Source organism: Pezoporus flaviventris, unplaced genomic scaffold (assembly GCF_033815535.1).
Source record: "Pezoporus flaviventris isolate CSIRO_AGI_PZ_B2104156 unplaced genomic scaffold, CSIRO_AGI_Pfla_v1 ptg000078l, whole genome shotgun sequence".
In the NCBI taxonomy this organism is placed as follows: domain Eukaryota; kingdom Metazoa; phylum Chordata; class Aves; order Psittaciformes; family Psittacidae; genus Pezoporus; species Pezoporus flaviventris.
Window position 1 is genome coordinate 4,286,799 of NW_026892626.1, and position 21,232 is coordinate 4,308,030.

The window sequence follows — 21,232 nt, forward strand, 5'->3', positions numbered from 1 at the left end:
CCCGCCCCTGCCCAAGCCCCCATAAACTCCGCCACCACAAACTACGCCCCTTACCCAAGCCACGCCCCCACTCCCACAAGCTCCCATAGACTCCCCTTACTACACAGGCCCCGCCCCCTGCACAAGCCCCTCTACACACAAGGCCCGCCCCCCCCCCGCCCAGGCCCCGCTCACCCGGGGCCGGGGCCGGGGCGGCGCCGGCAGCGCAGAGCCCCTGATTGGGGCAGCCCTGGCAGGCGGCGGCCCTGCCCGCCTGGGCGCTGCTGCTCCCTGGGCAATCTGCAACGGACAACGAGGCTAGAGCATGAGTGCGGCCGGCGCGACGGACCGACCGACCGACCGACCGACCGACCGACCGACCGACCGCAAGCTCCCCTCACCCCCCGGCTGCGGCCCACCCGCCGCCTCCGCCATGGCGCCCACAACCGCGTCACTTCCACCCGGAGCCAAAGAGGCGGGGCTCCGAAAGGCCGCCCTGTACCGCGCGCGCATGCGCCGGCGCTACGCGCCGCCGCCAGGGGGCGCTCCGTGGCCGGCTGTCGGCTCTGTGAGAGGCCGGACTCGGGGCCGCCGCTCAGCCGCGGCAGGTACCGGCAGTGCCGGCGCCGGGGGAGCCGCTTCCCCAGCGCCCTTTCGCTGTACCCGCCCCTGCTGCGGTCCTGGGGCGCGCAAACAGGATTCAGTTCAAGGCAGCAGTGCTCATAAGTATTTATAAAACCGTTCCTTGTTCTCAGATAAGACTGTCTTGCAGAAAACACAGATGGACATCTGCAGCAGCTTTTCGAGAAAGGAAGCATTTTCACGCTCTGAAGAGTCACGAGAGAAATAACATTTCATTGACTCTCAAGCCCGGGCAAATTTCGCTTACCGTGACTGGGTTCAGATTTCATTAGTGACTAGAAAGAATGTCATTCCTGACAAGAAACAGAATTGCCGAGCAGCTGTATGAGCCAGAGCTGTTTTGCTCTGGCACCATCTTTTTGCTAGAGGCATCTCTCTGTTAAAGGGATGTATACCCTCCTCTGCACGCCCAAGGCCCAAACTGCCTGTTTCATTGTTATTTTGACTCGGTTTAGCAAAAACACGTTAGTGACATAGTAATTTATTTTGTTCTCCTACATGATGGTGCACTCTAAAATTGCTGGTCCTGCAGCACCTGCAAGTGCGATACAGTGTAAACTGGAGAAGCAGCAATAACAGAACTCTCGAGGCTTATTCTTGTTCCTCAGTAGTTAAAAGCGGAGCAAGAGAGTATGCAGCGAGTTAAGCATCTTCCTGTGTATAGTTAGGGGCTCCTCTGTTATTTGGAAAATATTTTAGGAAAACCAGGCCAAATTAAATGATCCCATGGTTTTACTTTTCGTAAAGCTGCTTTAGATGGAACGGGTTGCCCAAGGAAGTAGTGAACGCTCCATCCCTGGCGGTGCTCGAGGCCGGGCTGGATGGAGTCTTTGGTGGCATGGTTTACTGCGAGACGTCCCTGCCCATGGCAGAGGGCTTGGAACCGGATGATCTTAAGGTCCTTTCCAACCCTAACCATTCTATGATTCTATAAAATAAACGTCTTGTACATTTTTAGGACCCACGGAAAAGTTAAATAGATAGTGATCCCATATAAATGTGAAATTGATTTGAGTCTTTTCAGAGATTGAAGTAAAAAAAGAAAAAAAAGCCAGCATACTGGAATTCAGCGGTAGGACGATTTTTATATGATTGTAAATTGTTACACTTAACCTTTTGGCTAAGGCAGGCCCAGAGTTCCTGCATCTTCTGTTTCAATCTATGCGGATCAGAGCAAGCTCAGTTAGGACGCAGATTACACGTCCAGATGTATATTTGAAACCTTTGGTTTTAAAGTACGGTATTGACAATGTGATATTTCCCTCTTTTCTATGACAATGTCATGTTTAAGATAGTTGAAAATGCTGGGGATTTTAGAGATATCCCTTAGCACAAACAGAACTTGTGAATTTTTTGTGAATGCTTCAGCTTTCAGATCTGTTGGCTGTATCTACGCCAACACTATTCCCATTGTTACAAAGTGTTTTATATAAAAGCTTACAATATTCCCAAATCTGAACCCAATCTCTCCTCTTCTGATATGCTTGATGAAGTGTGCAATGAAGGTATTTTCTCTGGGCACAAACTAAATCAGTACTTCTCCTCAGTACAATACTCAGTCGTCCCGTGTCAGTATACACAACAAAGGCACGAAAGTGACTCTTCCCAATGGTTCTAACTCTGCTTCAGCACTGTTAAGCTATCTGAGCTCGTTAGCTGCCCCTGGCACGTTCTGTTGAGGAGTCTGTGGTGGTTTTTTTCTTTTAAATGTGCTTTTCTTCTTAAGAGATTCCTGGACTATTCCCCACCACCATCTGATGAAAAAATACACCAAACTTGCAAAGTCATAAAACAGTGACCTGCAGCGAAGCTTCAAAAGACACAAACAACCCCTAAACCCAACAAGAGTAAGGGACACGGTAATCTCTGTTAAAAATTTAACAGTAAAAGCTGTCAGGCAGGTCCAAATTAATTTCAGATTTGAGATCTGGGTTGTACTTGTAATCCAAGGATTGCAAGGTATCCTAATGTGACTTGGAACACAGGCCCGCAGACCTGCTCGGGTCCCTGCCTGTGCGCTTCACAGCCAGCCGTGCGATGCAGTGTCCGTGTCACAGTGGGTGGTGTGTGGCCGAGGGTGCCCCTGCCCATACTTGGGGCGCACGCGGGCCAGCGGTGCTCATGTCACAGAGGCCACTGTGACTGGTGCCGGGGGCAGGCCTATAAGAAAGGGAACGCCGGGCACAGTGCATCGCTGCGACCTGCTGAGGTGCGGGGAGTAGAGGGCAGGGACAGGGCTCTCGGGGGCCTGCCGAGGAACGAGGGGGCTCCACACCGCAGGGCTCTGGGCCTGTACTGCAAGCTCACCCGCGTCTCTCTTCTCCCTCACAGGTAGCAGAGGAGCATTTGGAGAAGCAGCCCCAGCGCTGCTGGGACAGGGACTCTCCAAACGCCCACCTTTGATGTCTGACACCTCCGCAAGGAGGTCTAGGACACCCGACTCGATGGAGCAGGGTGAGAGCAAAGTCCCCCTCCTACAGCCTGGCAGAGGGACTCCTGAGGCTGTGAGCATGCACCGGGAGCGTTGGCAGGGGGAGGCAGGAGCTCCAAAGCCACCCTGCGGGAGGGCCGCTCCTCTGCTTGGCAAGCGGGACCAGGGCTGGGCAGTGCGCACCCTCCGGGACACCCATGCCTGCAGTGCCCTTTCCTCTCCAAGGCTTCCAGCCCTGCTCAGCAGCCAGCTAGGCAGGGACAGAGCAGCCCTTGGGGGCAATCCCTCAGGGATGCATCCCTGGCCCCACAGAGGTGCTCATTCTCCGTGGCATTTGCTCTCTCCCCTCCAGCATGCGTGCTGTGTCACCGCACAGAGGCAGCCCCTGACATCTGCGGGCTAAAATGGAATTATGAATGGGGCTATGCCCATGGCTTTTGCCTGGTGAGTTCCTCTGGGGCTGGTTTTATGTTTGCAATACACCTGCCCTGCCACATGCCCCTCATCTGCTCCTTGTCTCTGCTCTTCTGCAGCTTTTTGCCAGTGACCTTCATCCCCAAGGGACCGAAGAGGAAGAAGAGATCGGATTTTCTCTTATGGATGTTCTACTGACAGTCAATCAGGCAGCCCAGATGGTGAGGATCTGAGATGATCAGGGTGACTCGTGCCAGGAGAGGTTTGCGGGAGTTTAGCGCAGATGCCAAGAACAGAATCCCAGATTTTCCACCCAGGTCTGGGACAGAAGTCTTGCTCCCAGCAGCTCCACAGAGGCTCCAGCACAGGAGCCTGCTCTGCCAGGTGGATCTGTGGCCTGTGATCCAGCTGGGGCCACATCCCGCCCCCTGCCCCAAGGTGTGGGTCTGGCTGTGGAGACCCTGAGGCTGCCGCTGATGGGGGCTGCCCTGCTCTTTCCAGGTCTGCTTTGTGTGTGGCGAGAGGGGGGCCACCGTCACCTGCCAGGAGATGGGCTGCGACCGCAGGTTCCATCTCCCCTGTGCCGTGGAGGGTGGATGCATCACCCGTTACTTCCTGCCGTTCAGGTACCCCCTCTACCCTTCTCCCCATCTCCAGGGAAGGACCCAGCGCTTCTCATCTCACCCATGCCTTCCCTCTTCCCCTAGTTCCTTCTGCTGGGAGCACCGCCCACAACAGCAAGAGCTGGCGGCTCCAGAGGACACCAACTGCCTCATCTGCAGGGACCCTGTTGAAGGCAGAACGACCTATGGGACCATGGTGTGCCCAGCATGCAAACATGCCTGGTTCCACAGGGCGTGCATCCAGGTAGCAGTCGTTCCCTTGCTCCGGGCACGGCAGCCTCTCAGCAGCACCGGAGCCTCACTCACGCTCTTTCTGTTTCTCCTGCAGGGACAGGCTATGAGGGCTGGCGCTTTTTGCCTGCGCTGCCCTCTGTGTCAAAATACGAAACTGTTTCTAACAGAAATGCTCCTCATGGGGATCCAAATCCCCATAAGGTTGGTGTCCTCCTGGCCAGCACTGTGCCACGCCTGGACCTGCCCCCGCAGTTGTGGCCCTCTGCTGACCCCCAAGTCTAGGCTTTAGCTCCATGCCGGAGTTGGAAACAGCGTCTGGGGGGAAGAGCGGGGAGGCCCTGCATATGCCTTATGCTGGGGCAGCAGGGGCTCATCCATTTTCCTTTCTCCATCAGACAAGCGGCATGGGAAGACAACAGTGCATACACAGAACTGTACCAGAGGCACAGGAGCTGCGATGCCAGGGAGTGCCTTTGTCCAGGAGGAAGGGAGGAAGTAGAGCCAGACGGGTAAGTTGCCAAAGATGCACCCTGGGGCTCGGCACGGGACCTCTGCCTCAACAAGGGCTCGAAGCAGAAGGGCTGAGAACAAGAGCTCTGCTGGACAATCCCGTGCTGTGGGCACTTTATCCTTAGAGACATGAACCCATTTCTTTCCCCAGGCCCTGGCAGCTCTTCCTGTGCCACTCCTGCGCTGCTGTGGGCACTCACAGACGCTGCTCCAACGTGGGGAACAGCCATGAGGCCACATGGGAGTGTGACGGCTGTGCTGGCCCGAGCATCTGTAAGTGTCAAAGCACCCGGGGGCTCTGGGGCTGGGGAAGGCAAGGCAAACCCAGCAGCGGGTGCCTGGTGTGGGCTTGGCAGAGCCTGTCTGCTCCAGGAGGGCTGGGGCAGCGCTCTGGCCTACCCTGCCCCAGGCCTGGGAGCCAAGCCCTTGATGTTCCTGCTTTCCCTTGCAGCCTCCAGTGCCAGCTTAGAGCTTGCTGGTCCCAGCACTGCCAGCCCAGCAGCATCGGGGCAGTCTCCTGGATCTCTGGAACTGGAGTTCAGCAGCCCCAGCCCCAGCAGCCAGGAAGCACCGGGGCAGACTCCTGGATCTCTGGAACTGGAGTCCAGCAGCCCCAGCAGCAGCAGCCAGGAATCACCGGGGCAGACTCTGGAACCTCAGGCACAGGAGTCCAGCAGCCCCAGCAGCAGCAGCCAGGTGGCACCGGGGCAGACTCTGGAACCTCAGGCTCAGGAGTCCAGCAGCCCCAGCAGCAGCAGACAGATGCCATCAGCACCATGCCACAGTTGCCCAGTGTGTGAGGGCAGCGGCCGCTCCAGCCACCCTGGGCCTGACCGACGGCAACACCAAACCCGGTACACCCGTCAGACCCAGACACCCTACACGTGGCTTAGAAGACTGCAGGAGAGAAGCCGACTGCCAGCAACACGCTCTGTGATCAATACCCGCAGCCAGGCGGTGCCAAGGTTGTCCCAACGCTGCACATCACGTGAGACCCGCAGGTGCAGCGCCACCAGAGAGCAGCCATCAGCGGCATCCCGTGGCTCTGCACCGCTGCAAAGAAGCGGGAGCAACAGACGCGGTGGGCCCATGCGGGTGCGAGACCGCTCCCGCGTGCAGCGTCGGGCCCAAGCTCCCTATGCACGGCCCAGAAGACGCTCCCAGGGCAGCCGCACACCAGCAGCACGAGCTGGGAGGAGCCCCCGCAGACAGGCTGCGCCCAGGCTGTCCCAGGGCTCACCAGCACGTGCGAGCCACAGCCGCAGCATCACAAGGCAGCGGCCGTCAGCATCATCCCGTGGCTCCAGAGCACGACAAAGAGGCAGCGCCTCAAGATCCACCGGGCCCGTGCGGGTGCGAGACCGCTCCCGCTCGCAACGCCGGGCCCAAACTCCCAACACGCGGCGCAAAAGACGCCGTTTGAGCAGCCACACGCCAGCACCACGTGCAACCAGGAGCACACGCAGACAGGCTGTGTCGCGGCTATCCCAGCGCTCCCCAGCACGTGCTAGCAGCTGCTGCAGCAGTGACAGTCAGGAGTCATCAGGGAGCAGCAGCTCCAGCACTGACAGCCAGGAGGCTTTATAGCCATGCCACAGTTCCCTGGCACCAGGCACTGGCACTGCAACAATCGGGCCATGCCACAGCTTCCCGCTGTGCTCCCAGTTGAACTGTCACACCCAAACTGCCTACACGCGGCCCAGAAGACAGCAGGAGAGAAGCCAACCGCCAGCACCACGTGGTGAAAGGAGCACCCACAGCCAGGCAGTGAGGGGCTGCCCCAGTGCTCGCCAGTACGCGAGACCAGGAGCCCCAGAACCAGCAGGCATGGGCCATCGGCAGCATCCTCTGACTCCGCGGCACTGGAAAGCGGCAGCAGCTCCATCCCCGCTAGGCCCGCGTGGCTGCGAGACAACTCCCACTTGCGACATCGGGCCCAAACTCCCAGCGCACGGCCTGGACGCCTCAGTGGGACCAACCGTGTTTCACCTCTGAGCGACCACTGTGATCCCCCTCTACCGGCACAATAAAGGTGGCCCTTCATCTCTGGACTGGGAGATTCCAGGCTCCTTGGTTGGCTTCCTCCTCCTCTGCCTTTCTCAAGGGGCAGCATCAGGGACTGGGCCCAGAGCACTGTCCTTCCCCTAGAGGTCAGCAGCACCTCCTGCACACTGACCTCCTGCACCCACCCACCCAGCCGGCCTGGCCCTCACGGCTCACCCCCCAAAATCATGCACCCCGGTGCCAGTGACTTCTGACACGCTTCAGCTCTGTTTCCCCCTGGATAAGGCTATAAGCAATATCCTATCCTCATCGCCTACGTCAGTGGGCACGGTGGCAGAGGGGCAAAGCTGGGGTTCTTTTAAGAGTTCAGTTCAGTGTCACGTCTGTGCAAAGTACTAATTAGGGTAAAAGCTGCTGTTCTTCTTGTGTAAATGTAACTATCACAACACCAAATCTCTTCACTGAACAGGTCTGTGGAGTTCCCTAATCCCAAAGAACTCTCCCGGCTGTTATGCCCAGCTTTCAGCTAGATGAGAAGGGGGTTTTGCCTCTCTCCCTCCCTGCCTCCTGACATCCCTCCCTCTCCCATGCCCCCACAAAATGCTTTGCTATGAATCCTTGTTTGCAGACAAGCATAAGCATACAGCTCTGGCTAGACTTTTCTCAACAGGCTGCTGAGACGCTTGGCTGAGGAACAGTAGTAAATATTGCACAGTATGTTCCCTAATTCTTCTAAATTTCCTGAACTTTGTCAGCACTTCCACTTATTTGGAAAGAAAACAAAACAGCCTTTCTGAAGGCGCTGAAAGCCCTGCTTTACATGAACAGATCCTGTTTACGTGCTCTGGAAGGCAACAGCTCTGACTTGCTTTTGCAGCGCAGGCAGAGCGACTGCTGTTGTGGTGTCACACAGAAAGTCTTAGGCTCCAGGACGAAATCTGCAGAGCACAGGGACTGTTGGCTCTTTGTGTGGAGTGACTGACACTGCCAGCGAGGTGGGGGACGAGGAGGGGACTGGAATTCTCAACACTGAAAGATGAGGTCAAGGCTTCCCCTCTAATAGTTACATGGCTCTTTTTGACTCACTGAGTTTACATGAGGTTTACAACAGTGTGTAGTGACAGGACAAGGGGAATGGCTTTAAGCTGAAAGAGGGTAGATTTAGATTAGGTATTAGGCAGAAGCTCTTCCCTCTGAGCGCGGTGAGGCGCTGGCACAGGCTGCCCAGAGAAGCTGTGACTGCCCCATCCCTGGCAGTGTTCAAGGCCAGGTTGGATGGGGCTTGAAGCAACCCGCTCTAGTGGAGGGTCTGATCAAAGGGCACTAGAAACTACACCTTTTGCAAAATGCTGACCAGCTACATTCACAGACTGAAAAAATCCAGTCGTAGTAAGACTTACAGTGGTGTTTAACAGCATACGCGCAGTAGTCAAGAGTATAGTCAGAAATTCAGTAAACAAGACATACTTAAATTCATAAACTATTCAAGAAAGACGGTATTATTAAGAAATTAAACGTTGATTTTCATATATAGCCCATAAGTTCTATAGGGTCTGGGAATTTATGTCATTACAAAAAGAACCAACAGCAGCACCCCATTTAACCCCGCCTCATTAGTTTCCCCCCTGGCAGGCAGTGCCCAACCCAAACAAACCCAATGGCCTCTCTGCAAGGGTTGCCCCAACTCACCACTGGAGACCAGCCAGACCCACTCTGATGAATCTGAAAACAGACAAGAGCCATCAAGTGATGCTGCAAATGAATACAGATGTCACACAAAACACATAAAGCGCTGCCCTGCCAATAGGTGCGGTGATGCTTGCGCTGCAGCGCCTGAGCTAAGAGCTGCAGGAGAACCAGATCTCCATTAGCAAGTGAATAACAACTGTTCAACCCAGCTGCAAGTTTACCCACGACTTTACAGATTGATATAAAATATTTTAGGGCTGATCATGCTGACATCACTTAAGTTCTATGTAGCCATGAACATACGGCCAATATACAGCAAAAGTTGGCTTGCCAATATACAGCAAAAGTTGGTCAGCCTGCAAGCTGGTCATCCTGAAAGGAGACAACTCTTTTAGAGACTACATCACGCTGAACTTGTCCATCTTGCCGGGACTTCCTTGCCCACTGCCACATCCATTTCCCAATAAACTGTCCTTTTAGAAGTTCCACTAAACCCTACAAGACCCTAAAACGTTAATGACAAATTGGGCAGACATCCTTTAATCAACACGTTTGAGCGTTCGCTTGCCTGTTCTCCTTCCAGACCCCTCATTTTCGGGATGGATGGCCCGCAGATATCGATGTCCAGCAGAGCAACCTGGAACACAGCCCAGCCCCCCGCTGGCAGCCGCCTGGAACGCTCCGGCGCACCCACAGCGGGTCCGCAGATCCGAGCGGAGGGCGGCCGCCGCAGCCCCACCCCGTGCCGCCCGCCCCGCGCACCTGCTTGGCCTCGTCCGCCGCCAGCCCGTGAGCCAGGAGCGCGCTGAAGGTGCTCTTGCCCACGCCGCCCTTCCCCGAGAGCACCAGCACCGTGTGCTTCACCGCCCGCAGCCGCGACCGCAGCTCCGACAGCTCCGCTGCGGCAGCCACAAGGGTCAGCGACGAGCAGGCACGACCAGCTCAAGCCCCGCCCCTGCCCAAGCCCCCATAAACTCCGCCACCACAAACTACGCCCCTTACCCAAGCCACGCCCCCACTCCCACAAGCTCCCATAGACTCCCCTTACTACACAGGCCCCGCCCCCTGCACAAGCCCCTCTACACACAAGGCCCGCCCCCCCCCCGCCCAGGCCCCGCTCACCCGGGGCCGGGGCCGGGGCGGCGCCGGCAGCGCAGAGCCCCTGATTGGGGCAGCCCTGGCAGGCGGCGGCCCTGCCCGCCTGGGCGCTGCTGCTCCCTGGGCAATCTGCAACGGACAACGAGGCTAGAGCATGAGTGCGGCCGGCGCGACGGACCGACCGACCGACCGACCGACCGACCGACCGACCGACCGACCGACCGCAAGCTCCCCTCACCCCCCGGCTGCGGCCCACCCGCCGCCTCCGCCATGGCGCCCACAACCGCGTCACTTCCACCCGGAGCCAAAGAGGCGGGGCTCCGAAAGGCCGCCCTGTACCGCGCGCGCATGCGCCGGCGCTACGCGCCGCCGCCAGGGGGCGCTCCGTGGCCGGCTGTCGGCTCTGTGAGAGGCCGGACTCGGGGCCGCCGCTCAGCCGCGGCAGGTACCGGCAGTGCCGGCGCCGGGGGAGCCGCTTCCCCAGCGCCCTTTCGCTGTACCCGCCCCTGCTGCGGTCCTGGGGCGCGCAAACAGGATTCAGTTCAAGGCAGCAGTGCTCATAAGTATTTATAAAACCGTTCCTTGTTCTCAGATAAGACTGTCTTGCAGAAAACACAGATGGACATCTGCAGCAGCTTTTCGAGAAAGGAAGCATTTTCACGCTCTGAAGAGTCACGAGAGAAATAACATTTCATTGACTCTCAAGCCCGGGCAAATTTCGCTTACCGTGACTGGGTTCAGATTTCATTAGTGACTAGAAAGAATGTCATTCCTGACAAGAAACAGAATTGCCGAGCAGCTGTATGAGCCAGAGCTGTTTTGCTCTGGCACCATCTTTTTGCTAGAGGCATCTCTCTGTTAAAGGGATGTATACCCTCCTCTGAGATGAGAACCCGGACAAAACAGAGCACGCCCAAGGCCCAAACTGCCTGTTTCATTGTTATTTTGACTCGGTTTAGCAAAAACACGTTAGTGACATAGTAATTTATTTTGTTCTCCTACATGATGGTGCACTCTAAAATTGCTGGTCCTGCAGCACCTGCAAGTGCGATACAGTGTAAACTGGAGAAGAAGCAATAACAGAACTCTCGAGGCTTATTCTTGTTCCTCAGTAGTTAAAAGCGGAGCAAGAGAGTATGCAGCGAGTTAAGCATCTTCCTGTGTATAGTTAGGGGCTCCTCTGTTATTTGGAAAATATTTTAGGAAAACCAGGCCAAATTAAATGATCCCATGGTTTTACTTTTCGTAAAGCTGCTTTAGATGGAACGGGTTGCCCAAGGAAGTAGTGAACGCTCCATCCCTGGCGGTGCTCGAGGCCGGGCTGGATGGAGTCTTTGGTGGCATGGTTTACTGCGAGACGTCCCTGCCCATGGCAGAGGGCTTGGAACCGGATGATCTTAAGGTCCTTTCCAACCCTAACCATTCTATGATTCTATAAAATAAACGTCTTGTACATTTTTAGGACCCACGGAAAAGTTAAATAGATAGTGATCCCATATAAATGTGAAATTGATTTGAGTCTTTTCAGAGATTGAAGTAAAAAAAGAAAAAAAAGCCAGCATACTGGAATTCAGCGGTAGGACGATTTTTATATGATTGTAAATTGTTACACTTAACCTTTTGGCTAAGGCAGGCCCAGAGTTCCTGCATCTTCTGTTTCAATCTATGCGGATCAGAGCAAGCTCAGTTAGGACGCAGATTAAACGTCCAGATGTATATTTGAAACCTTTGGTTTTAAAGTACGGTATTGACAATGTGATATTTCCCTCTTTTCTATGACAATGTCATGTTTAAGATAGTTGAAAATGCTGGGGATTTTAGAGATACCCCTTAGCACAAACAGAACTTGTGAATTTTTTGTGAATGCTTCAGCTTTCAGATCTGTTGGCTGTATCTATGCCAACACTATTCCCATTGTTACAAAGTGTTTTATATAAAAGCTTACAATATTCCCAAATCTGAACCCAATCTCTCCTCTTCTGATATGCTTGATGAAGTGTGCCATGAAGGTATTTTCTCTGGGCACAAACTAAATCAGTACTTCTCCTCAGTACAATACTCAGTCGTCCCGTGTCAGTATACACAACAAAGGCACGAAAGTTACTCTTCCCAATGGTTCTAACTCTGCTTCAGCACTGTTAAGCTATCTGAGCTCGTTAGCTGCCCCTGGCACGTTCTGTTGAGGAGTCTGTGGTGGTTTTTTTCTTTTAAATGTGCTTTTCTTCTTAAGAGATTCCTGGACTATTCCCCACCACCATCTGATGAAAAAATACACCAAACTTGCAAAGTCATAAAACAGTGACCTGCAGCGAAGCTTCAAAAGACACAAACAACCCCTAAACCCAACAAGAGTAAGGGACACGGTAATCTCTGTTAAAAATTTAACAGTAAAAGCTGTCAGGCAGGTCCAAATTAATTTCAGATTTGAGATCTGGGTTATTCTTGTAATCCAAGGATTGCAAGGTATCCTAATTTGACTTGGAACACAGGCCTCCTGTAGTTATCCCTTCCCAGCTGCAGCCAGCACCCTGAAAACCCTTGAAGAGTTCCCAGCTCTCCAGCAGCCCTAGAAGTTCCCAGGAGATCTCAAAGGAAAGCAGAGAAACTACTCATCACCTGTTAGCTACCTCTTTCAGCTGCGCTCACCACATGAGTTTAATGGAGCCCTGATGACTGCCACAACCAACAGCGGCTTCTCTATTTTTACGGATAAACAATACACCAGCCACTAAGTGGACCTCTGAAGGTCCATCCAACCCAAACTATTCCATCATTCCTTTCCTTCTACTCGGGTTGTGCTCCAGACACGGTCTGGTGTTTGTCCTGGTGTCGCCGGTGAATTATTCAGGGAAGTCATCCTTGGTGGGTTAATTAAAAGGGCTTTCTTCACGATGAAGCGATGATCAGATGGGAAGGAATCAGCGACTGAAGGAAAATCATAGCGTAAGCAAACGGTGATAAAGTAATAGTGGAATGGTAAAGAGAGTCACAGGAATCATTCAGGTTGGAGAAGGCCGTAAAGGCCGTCCAGTCCAACCGTTAAGCAAACACCGCCAAGTTCACCAGGAAACCATGTCCCTAAGCTGGCCCTTGACTCTGCACTTGCAGGTGGAGCAGCCGCCCCGCTGACCTCGGTGCCAAGGGCTCGGGTCCCTGCCTGTGCGCTTCACAGCCAGCCCTGCGATGCAGTGTCCGTGTCACAGTGGGTGGTGTGTGGCCGAGGGTGCCCCTGCCCATACTTGGGGCGCACGCGGGCCAGCGGTGCTCATGTCACAGAGGCCACTGTGACTGGTGGCGGGGGCAGGCCTATAAGAAAGGGAACGCCGGGCACAGTGCATCGCTGCGACCTGCTGAGGTGCGGGGAGTAGAGGGCAGGGACAGGGCTCTCGGGGGCCTGCCGAGGAACGAGGGGGCTCCACACCGCAGGGCTCTGGGCCTGTGCTGCAAGCTCACCCGCGTCTCTCTTCTCCCTCACAGATAGCAGAGGAGCATTTGGAGAAGCAGCCCCAGCGCTGCTGGGACAGGGACTCTCCAAGCACCCACCTTTGATGTCTGACACCTCCGCAAGGAGGTCTAGGACACCCGACTCGATGGAGCAGGGTGAGAGCAAAGTCCCCCTCCTACAGCCTGGCAGAGGGACTCCTGAGGCTGTGGGCATGCACCGGGAGCGTTGGCAGGGGGAGGCAGGAGCTCCAAAGCCACCCTGCGGGAGGGCCGCTCCTCTGCTTGGCAAGCGGGACCAGGGCTGGGCAGTGCGCACCCTCCGGGACACCCATGCCTGCAGTGCCCTTTCCTCTCCAAGGCTTCCAGCCCTGCTCAGCAGCCAGCTAGGCAGGGACAGAGCAGCCCCTGGGGGCAATCCCTCAGGGATGCATCCCTGGCCTCACAGAGATGCTCATTCGCCGTGGCATTTGCTCTCTCCCCTCCAGCATGCGTGCTGTGTCGCCGCGCAGAGGCAGCCCCGGACATCTGCGGGCCAAAACGGAATTATGAATGGGGCTGTGCCCATCGCTTTTGCCTGGTGAGTTCCTCTGGGGCTGGTTTTATCTTTGCAATGCACCTGCCCTGCCACATGCCCCTCACCTGCTCCTTGTCTCTGCTCTTCTGCAGCTTTTTGCCAGTGACCTTCATCCCCAAGGGACCGAAGAGGAAGAAGAGATCGGATTTTCTCTTATGGATATTCTACTGACAGTCTATCAGGCAGCCCAGATGGTGAGGATCTGAGACGATCAGGGTGACTCGTGCCAGGAGAGGTTTGCGGGAGTTTAGCGCAGATGCCAGGAACAGAATCCCAGATTTTCCACCCAGGTCTGGGACAGAAGTCTTGCTCCCAGCAGCTCCACAGAGGCTCCAGCACAGGAGCCTGCTCTGCCAGGTGGATCTGTGGCCTGTGATCCAGCTGGGGCCACATCCCGCCCCCTGCCCCAAGGTGTGGGTCTGGCTGTGGAGACCCTGAGGCTGCCGCTGATGGGGGCTGCCCTGCTCTTTCCAGGTCTGCTTTGTGTGTGGCGAGAGGGGGGCCACCGTCACCTGCCAGGAGATGGGCTGCGACCGCAGGTTCCATCTCCCCTGTGCCGTGGAGGGTGGATGCATCACCCGTTACTTCCTGCCGTTCAGGTACCCCCTCTACCCTTCTCCCCATCGCCAGGGAAGGACCCAGCGCTTCTCATCTCACCCATGCCTTCCCTCTTCCCCTAGTTCCTTCTGCTGGGAGCACCGCCCACAACAGCAAGAGCTGGCGGCTCCAGAGGACACCAACTGCCTCATCTGCAGGGACCCTGTTGAAGGCAGAACGACCTATGGGACCATGGTGTGCCCAGCATGCAAACATGCCTGGTTCCACAGGGCGTGCATCCAGGTAGCAGTCGTTCCCTTGCTCCGGGCACGGCAGCCTCTCAGCAGCACCAGAGCCTCACTCACGCTCTTTCTGTTTCTCCTGCAGGGACAGGCTATGAGGGCTGGCGCTTTTTGCCTGCGCTGCCCTCTGTGTCAAAATACGAAACTCTTTCTAACAGAAATGCTCCTCATGGGGATCCAAATCCCCATAAGGTTGGTGTCCTCCTGGCCAGCACTGTGCCACGCCTGGACCTGCCCCCGCAGTTGTGGCCCTCTGCTGACCCCCAAGTCTAGGCTTTAGCTCCATGCCGGAGTTGGAAACAGCGTCTGGGGGGAAGAGCGGGGAGGCCCTGCATATGCCTTATGCTGGGGCAGCAGGGGCTCATCCATTTTCCTTTCTCCATCAGAAAGGCGGCATGGGAAGACAACAGTGCATACACAGAACTGTACCAGAGGCACAGGAGCTGCGATGCCAGGGAGTGCCTTTGTCCAGGAGGAAGGGAGGAAGTAGAGCCAGACGGGTAAGTTGCCAAAGATGCACCCTGGGGCTCAGCACGGGACCTCTGCCTCAACAAGGGCTCGAAGCAGAAGGGCTGAGAACAAGAGCTCTGCTGGACAATCCCGTGCTGTGGGCACTTTATCCTTAGAGACATGAACCCATTTCTTTCCCCAGGCCCTGGCAGCTCTTCCTGTGCCACTCCTGCGCTGCTGTGGGCACTCACAGACGCTGCTCCAACGTGGGGAACAGCCATGAGGCCACATGGGAGTGTGACGGCTGTGCTGGCCCGAGCATCTGTAAGTGCCAAAGCACCCGGGTACTCCGGGGCTGGGGCCAGGGGCCAGGCAAGGCCAAGCAGCGGGTGCCTGGTGTGGGCTTGGCAGAGCCTGTCTGCTCCAGGAGGGCTGGGGCAGCGCTCTGGCCTACCCTGCCCCAGGCCTGGGAGCCAAGCCCTTGACGTTCCTGCTTTCCCTTGTAGCCTCCAGTGCCAGCTTAGAGCTTGCTGGTCCCAGCACTGCCAGCCCAGCAGCATCGGGGCAGTCTCCTGGATCTCTGGAACTGGAGTTCAGCAGCCCCAGCCCCAGCAGCCAGGAAGCACCGGGGCAGACTCCTGGATCTCTGGAACTGGAGTTCAGCAGCCCCAGCCCCAGCAGCCAGGCAGCATCGGGGCAGACTCTGGAACCTCAGGCACAGGAGTCCAGCAGCCCCAGCAGCAGCAGCCAGGCGGCACCGGGGCAGACTCTGGAACCTCAGGCACAGGAGTCCAGCAGCCCCAGCAGCAGCAGACAGGCGGCACCGGGGCAGACTCTGGAACCTCAGGCACAGGAGTCCAGCAGCCCCAGCAGCAGCAGACAGATGCCATCAGCACCATGCCACAGTTGCCCAGTGTGTGAGGGCAGCGGCCGCTCCAGCCACCCTGGGCCTGACCGACGGCAACACCAAACCCGGTACACCCGTCAGACCCAGACACCCTACACGTGGCTTAGAAGACTGCAGGAGAGAAGCCGACTGCCAGCAACACGCTCTGTGATCAATACCCGCAGCCAGGCGGTGCCAAGGTTGTCCCAACGCTGCACATCACGTGAGACCCGCAGGTGCAGCGCCACCAGAGAGCAGCCATCAGCGGCATCCCGTCGCTCTGCACCGCTGCAAAGAAGCGGGAGCAACAGACGCAGTGGGCCCATGCGGGTGCGAGACCGCTCCCGCGTGCAGCGTCGGGCCCAAGCTCCCTATGCACGGCCCAGAAGACGCTCCCAGGGCAGCCGCACACCAGCAGCACGAGCTGGGAGGAGCCCCCGCAGACAGGCTGCGCCCAGGCTGTCCCAGGGCTCACCAGCACGTGCGAGCCACAGCCGCAGCATCACAAGGCAGCGGCCGTCAGCATCATCCCGTGGCTCCAGAGCACGACAAAGAGGCAGCGCCTCAAGATCCACCGGGCCCGTGCGGGTGCGAGACCGCTCCCGCTCGCAACGCCGGGCCCAAACTCCCAACACGCGGCGCAAAAGACGCCGTTTGAGCAGCCACACGCCAGCACCACGTGCAACCAGGAGCACACGCAGACAGGCTGTGTCGCGGCTATCCCAGCGCTCCCCAGCACGTGCTAGCAGCTGCTGCAGCAGTGACAGTCAGGAGTCATCAGGGAGCAGCAGCTCCAGCACTGACAGCCAGGAGGCTTTATAGCCATGCCACGGTTCCCTGGCACCAGGCACTGGCACTGCAACAATCGGGCCATGCCACAGCTTCCCGCTGTGCTCCCAGTTGAACTGTCACACCCAAACTGCCTACACGCGGCCCAGAAGACAGCAGGAGAGAAGCCAACCGCCAGCACCACGTGGTGAAAGGAGCACCCACAGCCAGGCAGTGAGGGGCTGCCCCAGTGCTCGCCAGTACGCGAGACCAGGAGCCCCAGAACCAGCAGGCATGGGCCATCGGCAGCATCCTCTGACTCCGCGGCACTGGAAAGCGGCAGCAGCTCCATCCCCGCTAGGCCCGCGTGGCTGCGAGACAACTCCCACTTGCGACATCGGGCCCAAACTCCCAGCGCACGGCCTGGACGCCTCAGTGGGACCAACCGTGTTTCACCTCTGAGCGACCACTGTGATCCCCCTCTACCGGCACAATAAAGGTGGCCCTTCATCTCTGGACTGGGAGATTCCAGGCTCCTTGGTTGGCTTCCTCCTCCTCTGCCTTTCTCAAGGGGCAGCATCAGGGACTGGGCCCAGAGCACTGTCCTTCCCCTAGAGGTCAGCAGCACCTCCTGCACACTGACCTCCTGCACCCACCCACCCAGCCGGCCTGGCCCTCACGGCTCACCCCCCAAAATCATGCACCCCGGTGCCAGTGACTTCTGACACGCTTCAGCTCTGTTTCCCCCTGGATAAGGCTATAAGCAATATCCTATCCTCATCGCCTACGTCAGTGGGCACGGTGGCAGAGGGGCAAAGCTGGGGTTCTTTTAAGAGTTCAGTTCAGTGTCACGTCTGTGCAAAGTACTAATTAGGGTAAAAGCTGCTGTTCTTCTTGTGTAAATGTAACTATCACAACACCAAATCTCTTCACTGAACAGGTCTGTGGAGTTCCCTAATCCCAAAGAACTCTCCCGGCTGTTATGCCCAGCTTTCAGCTAGATGAGAAGGGGGTTTTGCCTCTCTCCCTCCCTGCCTCCTGACATCCCTCCCTCTCCCATGCCCCCACAAAATGCTTTGCTATGAATCCTTGTTTGCAGACAAGCCTAAGCATACAGCTCTGGCTGGACTTTTCTCAACAGGCTGCTGAGACGCTTGGCTGAGGAACAGTAGTAAATATTGCACAGTATGTTCCCTAATTCTTCTAAATTTCCTGAACTTTGTCAGCACTTCCACTTATTTGGAAAGAAAACAAAACAGCCTTTCTGAAGGCGCTGAAAGCCCTGCTTTACATGAACAGGTCCTGTTTATGTGCTCTGGAAGGCAACAGCTCTGACTTGCTTTTGCAGCGCAGGCAGAGCGACTGCTGTTGTGGTGTCACACAGAAAGTCTTAGGCTCCAGGACGAAATCTGCAGAGCACAGGGACTGTTGGCTCTTTGTGTGGAGTGACTGACACTGCCAGCGAGGTGGGGGACGAGGAGGGGACTGGAATTCTCAACACCGAAAGATGAGGCCAAGGCTTCCCCTCTAATAGTTACATGGCTCTTTTTGACTCACTGAGTTTACATGAGGTTTACAACAGCGTGTAGTGACAGGACAAGGGGAATGGCTTTAAGCTGAAAGCGGGTAGATTTAGATTAGGTATTAGGCAGAAGCTCTTCCTTCTGAGCGCGGTGAGGCGCTGGCACAGGCTGCCCAGAGAAGCTGTGACTGCCCCATCCCTGGCAGTGTTCAAGGCCAGGTTGGATGGGGCTTGAAGCAACCTGCTCTAGTGGAAGGTGTCCCTGCCTGTGGCAGGGAGTTGGAGCTGGATGAGTTTTAATGTCCCTTCCAACCCAACTCTTCTGCAATTCTATGGATTTAGGTGAGTAGATGGTTTCTCAGGAGCCGTTAATTCCACGGTACAAGGTTCTGTTTGGTGCATTACTGCTGCAGATGTGCAGTGTTTGCTCTCTTTTAGTTTTCCCTCCCATTTTTAGTCCCCACACCAGGCTGACACCTCCATCCTCGCTTCCCATCCTCTTTTTATTTCAGCTTCACTCATATTAGTGCATTGGCTGCCTCATCTCTAAGAGTACTCAGGCTCCAGACTGTACCAAAATGTTTCCTATGGATGCCACAAACTGCATGATTGCCGCTGCTGCCCATGCAGGGCCAGGGCCACAGGAGGTTTCTGTACTATAGTATTGCACTCTCAAGTTTTAAGGCTTTTTAATCAGGAGCAGGGGAAAAAAAATGGAAAAAAATATAGCTTCATTTTTAAATGTGGCACTTGTGCTGGGAATGCCTTCCCCTGCTCCGAGCTGGGGGTGACCCCAACGGGGTGCTGCTGCTCTTTGCTTTCCTTCACAGGCACTAGAAAGGGGCAGGAAAACTACCCAGGAGACTTTCTGCCGGCATTGTGCCCATGGTTTATTTGAAATAAATCGTGATTTCTAACTCCAGAGGTGTCCTGGCTCTTGGATGGGACGGGGGGACTTCTGCAGTAGAGGTCACATCTGGCTGACCAGTACTTCTCCTTTTAAATGGGAATAAGACCTTCGCTTAAAAAAAAAGGGGAAAAAAAGTGCACAAAAGTGGCTTTGATGACTGGCTCCTTCCACAACTCAAAAACGGTTTTTAAGTCTGCCTCCTAGTGGATTTGAGGGCCGGAGACAATCTAGAAACAGAGGAGCATCACATTAAAAATGAACAGCATAAAATGTTTTTAATAAAAACAGGCTTTGTCAAAAGACCAATCTTTGCAGAACTGCTAATGTCCTGAAATAAAACTAATTTGTTCATTTCACAGAAGACCCTATAACTGCAGTTTTAAAAGGGTAGGCAATTTAAGGACATTCTCTTCTCATAACACATCCACAAAACAATCTGTCACAAATACCTCTGTCTACTACACCTCAGGCCGTGGCTATTTTACGGAAGCATGCGAAAAGGCAGAGTTGGAGTTAGCTTTGGAACCCACATGCTCAAAATTTCATAGATTCTATTAAATAACAACCATGGTCTTTTAACCATATTCTCAAAGAAGGAGTCTCTATTTCTTGGGCTACAGGAGCCTTCTCTGAGGGTTACCCTACCTGCAGCTGCTTTGACAACTTCTCTCCAGAGTCAACCCGTATGTTAAAAACTACCGTTTTCAGTTCTTAGGTTGCAATGAGATAGAGTTACTAAATCCTTGCCCATTGCTGGCCCAAACAATGTAAACTGACATTTAATGGGAAATACTGCAAGTTTCTAGATTTCTTTTCCATTATCCAGTTTTCTTGATGCCTTTTTCTGTGCACCAACTGCTGTTACAAATCTTTATGAAATAATAAAGTGGAAATAGAGTAATGCAGAAATAGCAAAACAATAAGAAGTTTTCAATTCTGAAGTTATTTAAAACCCGGGTCTGGAAAGCAAACTCGACTCACAAACATTAAGGGAGCACTATGGTAAATCAACAAGGTAATACATGAACTTTGCAAATGAGGTACTCATTTGGAGCTGCACTAGAGAGGAGAGTATCTGAGCTTCTCACGAAACATAATGCTGGCAGAGAGATGACTGATTTATGTTCCTTAATGCTGACATAAGGTAAGATACTTCATCATTTGTCTGGAAAGAAAGCAGTTGTAGTTGTTCTTGTAGCAATAGTTGTTACTCTTCAAGAAAGCAGAGATCAGTGCATTGCAGTGCTGTGTTTATACATTTTTGTAGGAAGTACAGAAATGTCTAATTCTCATCCCTCTGTCTTCCCATTTATAAAAAAGAAAAGTCATTCTGAGGATCCTGGTTGCCTACAGCTTCTTTTTCTTGTTGACTGACTCAACATCAGCTTGTTTTACGAAGAGGAGGCTGAGGGGCCTCAAATTCTGGGCTAACACTACCCCAATGGGAGCTGTAAAAATGATGGTAAAGTTGTAAAGACAAATGCCTCTCAATCATGGGCAAATGGCCCCAGGATGGAGGTTCAGCCTGGTTGTCAAGAAAAGATTCTTCACTTGCAGAAGAGTGCTCATCTGGGGCAGCTGTCAAATCTCCAGCCTTAGCAGTAGTTGAGACTTGGCCCAAGCAAAGCTGAGTCTAATATAGTTTGGTGCTTTGAGTAGAGACAGGACTAGAGACCTCCAGCAGTGCCTTCCAAAGGACATCTTTACCTTGATGTGGGCTTGGTGATGCCTGCAAAGGATTTTGCCCAGACTGCAGTCTGCTTGTTAGTGCCTATGAGGTCTTTCTCCTCTCCCTAAATTTCATGGATTTGCAGGAATTTCATTGTCACTGAGCTCTCTTATCTCTTTACCAAATTGCATGCAAAATTAGTGAACAAATTCAAAAGACCTTGGGGTAGACAGAGGGAAGAAAGAGATGGAAAGACAAAAATGCATGCACATTTACTCTCTCTTCCTTTCCAGAGAGGAAAGATCACACACTTTCTTTTTTTGTTTTGCTTCCACAAAGTTATGCTACAGGGCAGATTGCCACAGGCTAGTCCATGTGGGAATTCTTGTCCTTTTCAGTATGTCCCTAACACAGCGATACGAAGGCACAAAATCACCATTCATCTTGCTTTCCAGTACACTCCTTTTCCTGAAGCCCATGGTGCCAACTCTGCCAGACATAATCCTAGATGAAGCAAACAACTGTTCTGACCTGGTACTGTAATTC

At 54.6% G+C, this 21,232-nt stretch overlaps 2 protein-coding genes across 2 annotated transcripts; both read left to right on the top strand.

Moving 5' to 3' along the window:
* The first annotated feature begins 490 nt into the window (after nt 1-490).
* On the top strand, nt 491-4,629 carry LOC133279810 (G2/M phase-specific E3 ubiquitin-protein ligase-like). The gene is made up of 6 exons (XM_061473976.1): nt 491-587; nt 2,953-3,075; nt 3,405-3,496; nt 3,586-3,687; nt 3,968-4,092; nt 4,174-4,629. Exons 1-6 carry the CDS (start codon nt 491-493, stop codon nt 4,610-4,612), a joined length of 978 nt encoding a protein of 325 aa, XP_061329960.1. The 3' UTR covers nt 4,613-4,629.
* A 5,343-nt stretch (nt 4,630-9,972) lies between these two features.
* On the top strand, nt 9,973-14,802 carry LOC133279811 (G2/M phase-specific E3 ubiquitin-protein ligase-like). The gene is made up of 5 exons (XM_061473977.1): nt 9,973-10,069; nt 13,554-13,645; nt 13,735-13,836; nt 14,117-14,241; nt 14,323-14,802. The coding sequence occupies exons 1-5, from the start codon at nt 9,973-9,975 to the stop codon at nt 14,759-14,761; spliced, it is 855 nt and encodes a 284-aa protein (XP_061329961.1). The 3' UTR covers nt 14,762-14,802.
* The last annotated feature ends 6,430 nt before the right edge of the window (nt 14,803-21,232 follow it).